This window comes from Carcharhinus amblyrhynchos, chromosome 25, assembly GCF_965287045.1.
Source record: "Carcharhinus amblyrhynchos chromosome 25, sCarAmb.v2.hapA, whole genome shotgun sequence".
Classification (NCBI taxonomy): domain Eukaryota; kingdom Metazoa; phylum Chordata; class Chondrichthyes; order Carcharhiniformes; family Carcharhinidae; genus Carcharhinus; species Carcharhinus amblyrhynchos.
Genome location: NC_137348.1, coordinates 41212468 through 41227080, shown reverse-complemented (window position 1 = coordinate 41227080; position 14613 = coordinate 41212468). Strand labels below are relative to the sequence as shown.

General features: G+C 46.4%; 1 protein-coding gene across 1 annotated transcript in view; it reads right to left on the bottom strand.

Moving 5' to 3' along the window:
• LOC145358202 (B box and SPRY domain-containing protein-like) overlaps nt 1-12774 on the bottom strand; it is a 29103-nt gene extending 16329 nt beyond the window's left edge. Inside the window, exons 1-2 of the mRNA XM_080211988.1 lie at nt 12420-12774; nt 1597-1695 (exon numbers count right to left, since the gene is read on the bottom strand). Of these exons, the coding sequence (XP_080068114.1) occupies nt 1597-1695; nt 12420-12740 (420 nt within the window). The 5' untranslated portion in view covers nt 12741-12774. The remainder of the gene's footprint in view (nt 1-1596; nt 1696-12419) is intronic.
• Nucleotides 12775-14613: the final 1839 nt, after the last annotated feature.

Below are 14613 nucleotides of genomic sequence, written 5' to 3'. Positions count from 1 at the left end.
TTCCACACTCTCTCCATCCATAATGCTGACTGGAATCAGCGGTAATAATAAGCAGGGCTAAGTAGTCACCAGAATCAGTAATAGCCACAATCAGCAACAAAGATTGTGCAGAGTCTGCACATTCTCCCCATGTCTGTGTGGGTTTCCTCCGGGTGCTCCAGTTTCCTCCCACACTTCAAAGATGTGCAGGTTAGGTGTATTGGCCATGCTAAATTGCCCCTTAGTGTCCCGGGATGTGTAGGTTAGAGGGATTAGCGGGGTAAATGTGAGGGATTGTGGGGATAGGGCCTGGGGTGGGATTGTTTGATGGGTCGAATGGCCTCCTTCTGCACTGTAGGATTTCTATGATTCTATGAAGGAGCCCAGGGAAAACTCAAGTCATTGGAAATCAAGAGGAAAATTCTTTACTGGTTTGAGTTACTTGGCACAAAGGAAGATGGTTGTGTGGGTTGGAGGATCTTGGCTCCAGGACATCACTGCAGGAGTTCCACAGGGTCGTGCCTTAGACCCAACCATCTTCAGCTGCTTCATTCATAAACCTCCTGCCATCATAAGGCCAAAAATGGGGACGTTCGCTGAAGATTGCACAATGTTCAGAACCATTTGTTACTCCTCAAATACAGAGCAGTCCATGTCCAAATTCAGTAAGATCTGAATAACATTCAGCCTTGGGCTGATAAATGCAAATATCATTAAGCCACACAAGAGCCAGACAATCACCATCATCAAAAAGAGAGAATTCAACCATTTCTTCTTGATATTGCTAAATCCCCCACTGTTAACATCACGGGTGCTACCATCGACCAGAAACTGAACTGAACTAGCCACTTAAATACCGTGGCTACAAGAGCAGGTCAGAGACTGGAAATCTTTTGATGAGTAACTCACTCCCTTACTCCCCAAACCCTGTTCACCAGCTTCAAAGAACAAGTCAGGAGTGTGATGGAATTCTCTCTGCTTGCCTGGATGTGTGCAGCTCCAACAAGAAAGCCACCCCATCCAGGACAAAGCAGAATGCTTACTTGCACACCTTCCTCCACCTTCCACACTTCCTCCATCACTGATACACTGCAACAACTCACCAAGACTCCTTCAATAGCACTTTCCAAACCCACAACCTCTACCACCTAGAAGGACAAATGCAGCAGATATCCAGGAACACCGCTCTCTGCAAGTTCCCCTCCAATCTGACCATCCTGACTTGGAAATATATCACTGTTCCTTCGCTGTCGCTGGGTGGAAATCCTGGAACTCTCTCCCTAACAGCGAGGTGCATTCTTGAATCACTGCATTCCATTGTTATGTATCTTTATCACGTGGAATGCAGTGGTTCAAGAAGGCAGCTCACCACCACCTTCTCAAGAGCAATTAGGGATGGGCAATAAATGGTAGTTTTGCCAATGAAACTCACATGATATGGACGAATAAAAAATACTCCCATCTCCTCTGCTCCTTCCCCACTCCCCTGCACTGTTTCAATCTATATCCACTTCCCTGTGAAAACCAATCTGTAAAATGTAATTCTCCCAGTTCAGAAAGCACGTTGCCCCCAAGACCTGTAACTGGAGTGGGTGACGGTGAATTGAGGACACTTGCCTTAACGCTGTGGCTTTTATGGTTCAGTGTCTCTGCCGTGAATCTCTCCACCGAGGCTAATCTCAGCTGTAATTTCTCACAAACATCAACCAGTTTATTCTGGGGAGGGAAAAGAAAGAGACAGTTATTCTTTCACATTCGGGGTCAGTGAGCAGTGAAAGAAATATCAAACCGCGTGGCGTCAGTAACACCAGGAGGAGTCGGTATATCTTATTACAGCTAAGGTATTTGTAACTTGAGTGATCAGAGAGTGCACAGGTCTTTATTTTACAGTTTCTGTGAAATGATACTTTTCCCTTTAACACAGGCTTAAACGGCCCAATTTTAACCAACTCACATTTAACTACTTACAGTTTGTTTGAGTACAGGTGTAGGGTCTGGGTGGGATAGTGGTCAGTGCAGACTCGATGGGCCGAATCTCTTCTGTACTGTAAGGATTCGATGAACTATATTAAAGTGTAAGCCTTATCTCATTGGTAGCACTCACATCTGAGTCAGAAGGATGTGGACTAAAGTCCTATTTCACAGGTACAGCCTGAGTTGCTGAGATGCTAACATCCCGCCACCCCCTCCCCCCCCCAACCCCCGCCGCCCCTGCCCCCTCTATGTAAAAGGTTCCATGGCACTATTTCAAAGAAAAGCAAGAAATCTTCCTCCAATCCTGGGCAACATTTGTTCCCCAATCAACATCATTGATTATATATCACATGACTGTTTGTAGGAGCTTGCTGTAATTTAATTACATAGAACACTACAGCACAAACAGGCCCTTCGGCCCAAAGTTGCACCGATCATATCCATATCTACCAGGCCATAGAACTATCTGTAACTCCCAATCCCATTAAATCCCATGTATTCATCCAGAATCTCTTAAAAGACCCCAGCGAGTTCACCTCCACCACCACCGACAGCAGCCGATTCCACTCACTCACCACCCACTGAGTGAAAAACTTTCCCCTAACATTAGGCTGATTGGAGGTAATAAATTGTCCCTAAATTAGTTTCCCTCAATGTGGAATGCCATAATCATAGATAAGGGTCATGGGTGGAGGGGGGACTGGTAATGTTAATATGGTGGCACGGGCTCGTTTGGCCAAAGGGCCTGTTTCCCGGGATGTTTTTGTTCTTTGTACCTCCTCTGTACTTGCTTTCCAGCACCTTAAACCTGTGTCCTCTCGTAGCGACCATTTCAGCCCTGGGAAAAAGCCTCCGAGAATCCACCCTATCTATTCCTCTCAACATTTTATAAACCTCTATCAGGTCGCCTCTCAACCTTCGTCTCTCCAGGGAGAAGAGACCAAGCTCCCTCAACCTATCCTCATAAGGCATGCCTCCCAATCCAGGCAACATCCTTGTAAATCTCCTCTGCACCCTCTCAATAGCTTCCACATCCTTCCTGTAGTGAGGCGACCAGAACTGCGCACAGTACTCCAAGTGGGGTCTGACAAGGGTCTTATAAAGTTGCAGCATTACCTCCTGACTCCTAAACTCAATCCCTCGATTAATTGGCTGAACCCTTTCCTTCATCGTAACTCTTTGGAAGTATTTTATTTATTGATAGGAACGGGGACATCACTGGCAAGGCCCAGCATTCATTGTTCATTCCTAACTGTCCCATCAACTGAATGATTTCCTTGGCCATTTCAGAGGGCAGCTGTGAGTCTGGAGCCTCACCAGGGAAGGACATCAGTGAACCCAGTGAGGGGTTTTTTTAACAACAATTGACAATGATTACATCATCACTGTTACTGGGAGATTAGCTTTTAATTCCAGATTTTATTCATTGAATTCATATTCCACCAACTGCTGTGGTGGGATCTGAACCTATGTCCCCAGGTTATTAGCTTGGGCTTCTTGGTTATTAGTCCAGTGATGTCACAAGATACCAGCATCTCCCCCTAGTTAATTAGTGGCAAAACGTTTTGGAATGTTCTGAGGCTTTGAAAGGCGCCATATAAATATTATATTCTTTTGATGCGTTGGTCAACTGGTATCACCGTGCCTGAGGTGTGCCCATGACCATAACAGAGCCGCCAGGGCCAATCATCGATTCCCTCTTGAGGAGCAACTAACTCTTTCAGAGTTAGACCAGCAAATTTTGCGGCGATGATTGGGGAAAATGGGCGGGGAAAGAAGCCGCATCTTTCCATCAAAAGGTTAGGCTCAACAACAAGGTGGCCGTGTTCTGATGCAATAAGAAAACCATCAATGAAGGGAGTTGGGGAGGGGCCGGTTTCTCTAATCTTGTATTCCACAGCATCAGGATTCTGGGAGGTTTAGATTGAATAACAGAAAGAGGCCATTCTGCCCTACTGGACTGTGTTACTGATTATGCTCCCCATGATCTTTCTGCCAATCTATTTAGTTAATTTCATCTTTTCAGTACATCCTGCTGTCCCTCTCTTCTTCATGTGTTTGTCTCGCTTTCTCTTGAATGCACAGCTGCACCTTGTGGGAGCAAGCGTTCCATTCTCAACACTCTCTTGGTAAAGAAGGTTCTCCTGAATTCTCAACTGGATTAATTAGTGACTCTCAGATTTATGCTCCTGGGTCCATACAGGCCACCAGAGAAAGAGCGATATCATTTTAACATTTATCTCTGGCAATAAACGGCTGTTCACAAATGGCCGACCAACACAAGAACACGGGACTGAGGATCAGGAGTAAGCCATTCGGCCCTTTGTGTCTATTCTGCCACTCAATAAAATCCCGGCTGAACTAGTTGTGGTCTCAATTCCACTTCCCGACGTGCCCCTGATTACCCTCCATTCCCTTGTCAATCCCAGCCCAGCCTTGAATAAATCCGATGGCCCTCCAGCCACCGCTGCTTTCTGAGGAAGAGAATTCCATTGACGATCGCGCCTCGGAGAAAATAATTCCCTCATTTCAGTCTTAAAAGGGGGAACCTCCTATTCTGAAACTGTGTCCCTCGTTCTAGAATCACGCCCCTCCCTACGCCACCAATGGAAGCATCCTCTTGGCAGCCTCTGAAGCCCCCCGCACCCCCCCCCCCAGGATTTAAGATCACCCCTCATTCTTCAAAACTCCAATGAGTATAAACCCAAGCGTTTATCATAGGATAAACCCTTCACCACAGGAATGAGTCAAGTGACCAGTTTACACAATTAAAGTATTGCCAACTGGGAAAGATATAAAACAGAGAACCCCTTTCATGATTATGTTCGCTCTGGAGATAAACGTTAGAATTATCCCCAAGGCTATGGAGCCACTCACGGAGATATTTGAAACCTCCAACTCTGTCGCCTCATTTCACCCAGAAAGTGGAAGTTGAGGAAGGACAAGGAATCTCTCTCTTTTTACTGTCTGAACGTGCAGGAGGCAATGTTGCTGCCCTCCTCCTGTGTTCTGAGTGCGTGCAAACAAATGAACCCTTTGAGTTCACTCCATCTTGAGTTTGCCACGGGGGTATTAATAGAATATTGGGATTCACCGGAACGGAGGGGTTGGGAACTATACCATTGCTCAGAATGAAGGAAGCAAATCAAAAACACCTTTCTGTTTATGGACGGCCAGTGAGAGGGAAAGAAACGTTGTTTAAATTAACCCCTCTTCCTGTTTGTAACAGTTTAATTATGATCTTGTAAAGCAGCTTGGGTTGTTAAAGGTGCTATATAAATGCAAATTGTTGTGAAAGAGCCAGTGGCTGGAACTCTACCACCTGGCCAGCCATGGAATCAGCACTGATGTAAAATCCCACCCAGTATTATTCACAGTGCTGCAACTAACAGCATTCCTGATCATAATCACATCTTTAATACACATTCTGTACATCCTATCACACCCCTGACTTGAAAACTACTGAGAAAACACTGGGAGCAAGGAAAGAATTTGACAAAGAGCTTTTTCGCATCAAACGATGAACCATTTGGAATATCTGCTTTTACACTGAGATGTATTTCCATAATGAAAAACATGTAATTCTGCATTGTTAGATAACCTCATTCACAGCTATAGTGATACACCAGCATCGGTGTCAATGTCTTGAGATATTAAAGGGTGGAGGGGAAGTGGGTCAGGCTGCAATACTCACCCATCTAACTGTCAGCATAAACTACATGTTCATAGATAGTCACTTAGTCACGGACAGGGAATCAGAAGGTATGTGTCCTCAGGGAGTCAAATAAAATGTCTTCTGAAAACAAGGGTGAGGGGTGGGGCACTGGGCAGGGTTACACAGAGGATTAATTGGAAAAAGGCAGCAAGCTGGCAACACTGGACAAGCAGGGCAAGTGGCTGTGAACAGAGGGGCAAGAGTTAATGACTGAGAACCTTTAATGACAAGTGTAGACACTCCATGCACTGCACTAAAACAAACCCATCTGTATCACACTACATGTCATACCAAATGTTAACTATTATGAAATGTACTTCACAATTTTATTTCAATGAAGTGTATTGTGCGGGAAAAAAGTAAAAGAAACAGAAAAGATATTCCAGAGAGAGAGAGACAGAGAAATATAGAGAGAAATTGAAAGACGAGCAGTACAAACAACATTCCAAAAGACGTGCTAGTTAGGTGCAGAGACGCCAGAGTGTGGCGCCTAGGAGCATTTCACAGTAACTTCATTACAGTGTTAATGTAAGCCTTGTGACTAATAATAAACAAATAAAGACAAGTTAAATATTTTATACTTTCAATTTTTTGCTGCATTCTTTAGTACATGGATGTTTTGGATGCAGATATCTTTACAATTTAAGAGGAGAGTTCTTGGTTGTGTGCAACAGTGTAGAATTGGAGTTAGTTAACCGCTTAGTATCTCCCTGTTTTATTTTCTTTGAAGTTGATGTAGGATCATTATCACCGAACTATGCCGAGGCACAAAGATCCACCCCAATGGGTTTGCCTTTCAAAGTGCTGCATTGTTTGAGACGCATTTTGCCAATTGTGATAGCCCACTACATAAAGTCTGACCTGGCTTCCACTGTTTTGAATCAAGACATGTGATTAGAAAATTGGTCTACAGAGAAAATATATTATACATAAGAACATAAGAACATAAGAAATAGGAGCAGAAGTAGGCCATCTGGCCCTTCGAGCCTGCCCCGCCATTCAATAAGATCATGGCTGATCTGTCGTGGCTCAGTTCCACTTTCCCGCCCTCTCCCCATAACCCTTAATCCCTTCTCTTATCAAAAACCCATCAACCCGCTTCTTAAAAATATTTAGCGAGGCAGCCTCCACCACTTCAACGGGCAGAGAATTCCAGAGATTCACCACCCTTTGAGTGAAGAAGTTCCTCCTCAACTCCGTTCTGAACCGCCCCCCCTTTATCTTGAGGCTGTGCCCCCTAGTCCTACTGTCTTTTTTGAGCGGGAAGAGTCTTTCCACCTCTATCCTATCCATCCCATTCATCATCTTATACGTCTCAATGAGATCTCCCCTCATTCTTCTAAACTCTAACGAGTACAAGCCTAGTTTATTCAGCCTCTCCTCATAGCTCAACCCCCTCAACTCCGGTATCAGCCTAGTAAACCTCCTCTGCACTCCCTCCAAGGCCAAAATATCCTTGCGCAGGTACGGCGCCCAAAACTGCACACAGAATGCCTGATTATAAGCAGGGACACTGTTAGCCCCAGCACTGTGAATAACCCTGCCCCATTCATGTTGGATGTAAGTGAGAGATGGGAAGGAGAATGGTTTACTCAAGCTACTGTTTAAATAAATCAATCTGCAGTCTCCTCTCCCTGAATGTTTCCACAGTCTGACTCCAAACTAAATGGTTATTATGGAACACAATGAACTACCAAAGATCAACAAGTTAACGTGCTAATGTTTCTCGTCTGCCTCATGCTTTAAGTTCACTGAGGAGTTCTGGCTCATATGATTCCTGGCATCTTCCAAAGTTAAACCAACCGAGTCACTATTGCACTCAATAATACAACCCTGGGAATCAGTCTTAAATTTAAGCTTCCATTTGCTGTGTCCAGAACTGATTACTTTATCCTCTGTAGCCATATCCTGCTGAGCTTTCAATAGCACTGTGCACAGTTTCCAGATTTCCTCTCCATTGCGGAGAGGTGAGTGGATTTGTTCATTGTGTCTGTCTAATACTGGATAAGTGTTGAAGCACACATTCCATAAATCTATTCAAGTATGCCAAGCGGTTCAGGACAATCTTGATGTCTGCCTCAGTGTCTCACTCGTGGCTCCATTCGAGAGACTGCACTTGGGATTAATGCCTGACTTGGTTTATGTGGACAGTGCATAACAGGCCCACAGTTTGCTGCACCGGGCCATCTCCTGGCACAACCCATTAGACTTGTTTTTTGACACCCATCAAGTTTTGCTGCTCTAACTTGCTTGAGGTACAAACTGAGGCCAACTGTGATTAAATATACTCCTGGAGGTTCCCTGGAGGATTTATCACATGACTGACCCCCACATTCCAGCCATTTGGCAGCCAACACACGTGACACATTATGTAAACTGGAAAGCAAAAATATTCATTCCCCAATTGGAAGATGCTTGACTGTCTTCACCCCATTTTCAATATTTTTACAACTGGTAAAGAGAAGTGTTCAAAGAAAATGACAAAACAAATCTGTTTTGAAACTACCGATAATTATTCTCCAGAGTCGCACACAGCAGTGTCCTAGAGATTGAATTCCTGGAGAATCCAAACCAATCCTGGAGGGTTGGCAACCTCATTAATGAGGGAAACCAGGACCTTAGTGAGTGATGAGACTCACAGCCCATCTCCTTAACCAATAAGACTTAAGGACGTAGAAAGAAATAGAGGAACAACAAAGATACTCTCTTGCTAACAGCACTGTGGATGTACCTACACCACATGGACTGCAGCGGTTCAACAAGGCAGCTCATCACCACCTTCTCAAGGGCAATTAAGGATGGGCAATAAATGCATCCCATAAAAGAATGAAAAGTAGGAGATTAGGTGAATTAGTGTTCAATTAGGGATAGAAAGAAAAATAGGGAGGGCAAGAGAGAGAGGGATAAAAGAGGGAGAAATAAAAATTAAGAAAAACATTAAACTTGGCATTTTAAAAATCTCTAAGAACAAAGATCTCTTTCTGTTGTACTCACATTGCTTTCTGAAAGATGCTCCAAACAATCTTAAAATGCCACGGGTTAATTATTATCCCCCATAATGGACTTACATCCTATACAGGGCAATAAGCATTCAGCTCTGTTCATTCATTGACCGTGTGATGATAGGACTGCACTAGAGCATGCAGTCTGGATTTTGTGTTCATATTCTTGAGACTTGAGCCCACAACCTTCTGAGGAAGGGCAGGAAGTCATGACTCAGCCAGACTAACTCCAGGCCAAACCACATCTGCAGCACTGAGAGCAATTCTGAGAATGTTCTGACAAAGGGTCTGATCTTTTTCTACACCCTAGCTATGACGATAACAGTACATTCTGCACCCTCTCTTTTCCTTCTCTCCTATGTACTCTATCAATAGAATGCTTGGTCTTTATGGTGTGCAAGAAACAATACTTTTCACTGTATCCCAATGCAGTGGACAATAATAAATCAAATCAAAATCAATAGGTCCATGACTCATAGAAACATAGAAGATAGGAGCAGGAGGAGGCCATTCGGCCCCTCGATCCTGTTCTGCCATTCATTACGATCATGGCTGATCATACAACTCAATAGCATATTCCTGCTTTCTCCCCATAACCTTTGATTCCATTCGCCCCAAGTGCTATATCCAGCCGCCTCTTGAATGCATTCAATGTTTTGGCATTGACTATTTCCTGTGGTATTGAATTCTACAGACTCAACACTCTTTGGATGAAGAAATTCTCCTCATCTCCGTCCTAAATGGTCAATGCTGAATCCTCAGACTGTGACCCCTGGTTCTGGATTCCCCCATCATCGGGAACATCGTCCCTACATCTACCCTGTCTAGTCCTGTTAGAATTTTATAACTCCCGATGAGATTCCCCCCCATTCATCTGAACTCCAGTGAAAACAATCCTGATCCACTCAATCTCTCCTCGTACATCAGTCCCGTCAGCCCCAGGATCAGCCTGGTAAACCTTTGCTGTGATCCCTCGAGAGCAGGAACATCCTTTACTGTGTTCTCTCTCCTGATAGATGCTTCAGACCTGCTGAGTTTTTCCAGCTTCCTCTGTTCTTGTTTCAGATTCCACCACCTGCAGTATTTTGCTTATTTTATCTGGGGAAGGATATCTTCGCTTGAGAGAATGCACATTATAACCTAATGAGAATGACACCTAGATTCCAAGGGTTCATCATGTGTCGAGATTATACAAGCCAGGGTTGTAATCCCTGGAATTTTGAGGATGAAGGAATACATCCTTAGAAATTACCACCTGCCCAGGTCACACACAATCCTGACCTGGAACTATCCCACTCTTCCTTCACTACGATATGCTCAAGAACACAGCAAGATCCCATAAACAGCAATGCAATAAATGCCCAAAGAATCAGTTTTAGTGATAGAGATAAGTGTTAGCCTGGTCCTAACTTGTTGAAGGTTAATGCTTCTTGGAAATGTCAAACAAGCCACTCGGATAGAAACAAGTGTTAGTATTTCAGGAGAAGCACAATCTCCCCAATATCACTGCAAAATCTTGTTTTTCATTCTACTTTTTTCTCTCTCTTTAATGCAGGAATCTACCTGAATACATTAATCCCCACACATAGCTCTGACAGTGAGAGTAAAATAATTCACAACTCTGACCTGTGTCAGGCTGTGGCTGAAATGATTTGATTGAGGGTTTTGTTCAGGAAAGAGCCAGCAACTCCCTCTGTCTGGCACATTGCAATACACCTGCATCATACAGGGAAACACAGTAAGGAGTCTGAAAGTAAACTCACAAGCTTTCGGGGTTTGCCCTTTTGTCAGGTGAATGGAGAGTTCTGGCCTCAGACAGAGCACATAAACAGCACAGACAGTTTACAGATTACTGATTAGAATGCGAGTCTTTGCAGCTAACCAGCTGTTCAAGTCTTAAAGATGCTGACAATGTGAGTGGAGAGAGCATTAAGCACAGGTTAAAGAGATGTGTATTGTCTCCAGACAGTACAGTAAGTGAGGTTTTGTAAACCCAGGCAAGTCATGGACAATACACATCTCTTTAACCTGTGCTTAATGCTCTCTCCACTCACACTGACTGCACCTTTAAAACTTGAACAGCAGGTTAGCTGTAAAGACTCACATTCTAATCAGTAATTTGTAAACTGTCTGTGCTGTTATATGCTCTGTCTGAGGCCAGAACTCTCCATTCACCTGACGAAGGGGCAAACCCCGAAAGTTTGTGAGTTTACTATCAAATAAATCAGTTGGACTTAAACCTGGTGTTGTCAGACTTCTTACTGTGTTTACCCCAGTCCAACACCAGCATCTCCACATCATCCAGGGAAACCGAGGCCAGCCTGGGGAGGTGGGGTAAGATTTCCTTCCCTAAAGGACATTAGTGAATCAGATGAGTTTTTACAGAAATCAACAATGGTTTCATGGTCAGCATCAGACTTTTTAATTCCAGGTTTTTTAACTGAATTCGAATTTCACCATCTGTCGTGGTGGGATTCGAACCGGTGTCCCCAGAGCATTACCCTGGGTCTCTGGATTACTAATCTAGCCACAATGTTGATTGACCAGGATACCAGGAGGACACAGGTTTAAGGTGCTGGGGAGTAGGTACAGAGGAGATGTCAGGGGTAAGTTTTTCACTCAGAGGGTGGTGAGTGAGTGGAATCGGCTGCCGTTGGTGGTGGTGGAGGCGAACTCACTGGGGTCTTTTAAGAGACTTCTGGATGAGTACATGGGATTTAATGGGATTGAGAGTTATAGATCGGCCTGGAAGGTAGGGATATGATGGATGCAACTTGTGGGCCGAAGGGCCTGTTTGTGCTGTAGTGTTCTATATTCTAACTCTCCAACTCTTCTTCAACCACAGCGCTATGGGGCCTTTTCCATTTGCCTGGGCAGGATGATGGCACCTCTGACAGGGCAGCACTCTGCCAGTACTGCACTGCTGTGCCAGCCTTGATATGTTTTTTGCTCAGATGCTGCCACTCACAGTGCCATCAACTGAGCCAATAGCAACATCAAAGGTGGAGGTGCATTAAATACCTTTCCAGGTCACACCAGAGCACAGTCCCATCCTGGTACAGGTGCCTTAAGCTGCTGACAGAGTGAGTCCAATCCATCCCCTGCCATGGGCTCCCCCAGCCCTGTCTGCTCACTTACCCTAAAGCCCCTGTAGATGATGGGACCTTCTTCTAGAACACAGAAACCCTACAGTGCAGAAACAGCCCATTCGGCCCATCGAGTCTGCGCCGACCACAATTGCACCCAGGCCCTATCCCCAAATATTTACCCACTAATCCCTCTAACCTACACATCCCAGGACACTAAGGGGCAATTTTTAGCATGGCCAATCAACCTAACCCCCACATCTTTGGACTGTGGGAAGAAACCCATGCAGACATGGGGAGAATGTGCAAACTCCACACAGACAGTGACCCGAGCTGGGAATCGAACCCAGGATCCTGGAGCTGTGAAGCAGCAGTGCTGACCACTGTAGCACCGTGCTGCCCAGCTCTGTACCTGAGCTGATGGTCTGGGTACTATTGCCCTCAATTTACACTGATGCCTCCCCCACCCTTGGTTGACTTACCCTAATGTCCCTGGTAGATGAGAGGGGCACCTTTCATACTTTTGCCCCGGCTGATGCCCTGGTTACCACTATCCTGATGCCACCTTGCCCTCCTTTGCCCCTGATGCCCCCCCTTTTACCCCAATGCCCCTTTACCCTAATGCCCCCCCCCCCCCACACCCCACAGCCGGCTCCGACTCACCCTCATGCGCTCCGCCGCCTCCCCGATGCTGGTACCCAGGTGGTTGCTGCAGGCTCCGGGGATGGCACAGCGGGCACACACCGCCCTGCCCTCGGTGAAGCAGAACCAGCCCTCCTGGCCGCCGTGAGCGGGGCACTGGCCGCATTCCGGAGCCCGGGAGGCGGGGAGCCGCTGGCTGTCGGGCCGCTGGCAGGTGCAGCAGGCTGGCCGGCTCCCCTCCTCCTGCTGCTGCTGCCCCTGGCCGGCAGCCGGGCACCGCGGGCAGGCTGGGGCTGCCGGAGGCTGTCCCGGCTCAGGCTGCCCGCTCTCCGGCTGGGACATGGTCCGGGAGGAGCTGCTGCTGCTGCTGCTTAAACAGGTGAATGCGGAAATGCAGCTTTGGAGACAAAAAGGTCACCCCCACCCCGGGGGGAAAAGGAGAAAGTGGGAATGACAGGAGGAGGAGGGAGAGGCAGCAACACTCACCAAAACTCTGCTCATTCACTCCAAACACCCTCACAAATCAAACTCAGAGAGGAAACACAGTCAGGGGAAATGTCACACACAAACTCTCAAAGCAAGCTCCTGTTTGGCAACTCTTACACTGGGGAGGGGGGGGGGTTGGGGGCAGGAGGGACAACCCGCCCTTCAATCAGCATCTCAGGGAAACTGCATTTCTGTAGCACCCTCCAGCATCTTGTTTCCACCCCCCCCTCCCCTCAACAAAGCACTTCCCCAAATGTAGGGTCTATATGTTGTTTGGGACAGATATCTCAAACATCCTTTTCACATACAGACAATGGCAAAATAAAGTTAATAAAAACCCTACGGTGCAGAAAGAGGCCCTTCGGCCCATCGAGTCTGCACCCAACACAATCCCACCCTACCCCCATATCCCACCCACTAATCCCTCGAACCTACACACCCCTGGACACTAAGGGGCAATTTTAGTGTAGCCAATCATCCTAACCGGCACATCTTTGGACTGTGGGAGGAAACTCACGCAGACACGGGGAGAATGTGCAAACTCCACACAGATAGTGACCCGACCTAATAAAGTTTATTTATTAATTATAAGAGGGTTTACATTAACACTGCAATGAAGTTACTGTGAAAATCCTCCAGTAAATACTGTGGATGCTGGAATCTAAACCAAAAACAGAGAATGCCGGAAAAAAATCAGCACCTGTGCAGAACTCTCAGGCCTGCTGAGTTTCTCCAGCATTTTCATATATTTTCTTTCATATCTAGACACTGTTTCATTAATGTCCTTGCACTAGGCGCATCTGTAAATAAATACATCATGAAATGTTTGCATCAGGGTCAGGGACACAGATGGGTCTGAAACATGGCAAAGGACATGACCAGATTATGGGGTCCGGTGCAATGCACTGATAGACTCCCGAACAGGGGCGTCTCACTTGGCTTCAGAGCTCTCAGGTGCCATTTCTCCAGGGTGCCCCGATCTGAGAGTGCACTGGAAGTCATCCCCCCTCCCCCCACGGCCATCAGGAGCCCCCCCCCCACCTCATTGGTAGCATGTTTCCCCACCCCGAGATGGGTCATCGGTCTTGGAGCCCACATGACGGATCTACCTGCTTGACCCCAATATAATTCACTCCTGCATATCCCCCCAACTGCATAGCCCCTTGCATAGACCCCCATAATAGACTCCCTACATAGCTCCCATCATAACTCTCACTCAGGCCCCCATCCCCTTGGCACTGCCCCAGCACACTGGCAGTGCCCAGCTGGCACCACCTGTTGGGGGCTCCCAGGGGCTTGACCAGGCCGGAGAATTCCATGTGCTGATGGTCAAACAGGCGCGGTGAGGTCAGGCAATCAGCCCCCGCTGTGTTTTGGTGTTTGTTTGAAAGTTCTGGTGATGAGGCAATCTGCCAAATGACTCTGACAGTCTGCTCAGGGAACCAACAGGCTCCACCACCCCCTTTACCCACAAAACTCAAGGATGTTTCATGTGGACCAGTGCCTGATAAACTTGTGCTCAGAGGTGTTTTATTGCACAAGCCTCTCACAAGGGGTGGGCAGTACAGAACGTTCCGACTTAATGAAGCATTCTGTGGGAATGTGGCCAGACCCGTCCTTCGCAACACTGGGGACAGATAGAAACTCAGCACAGATTGACATTTGGCATTTGCAGATAGCTTGATGCAGCCACACACAAAGATGGTCATCAGGATGAGGGTGAACTTGG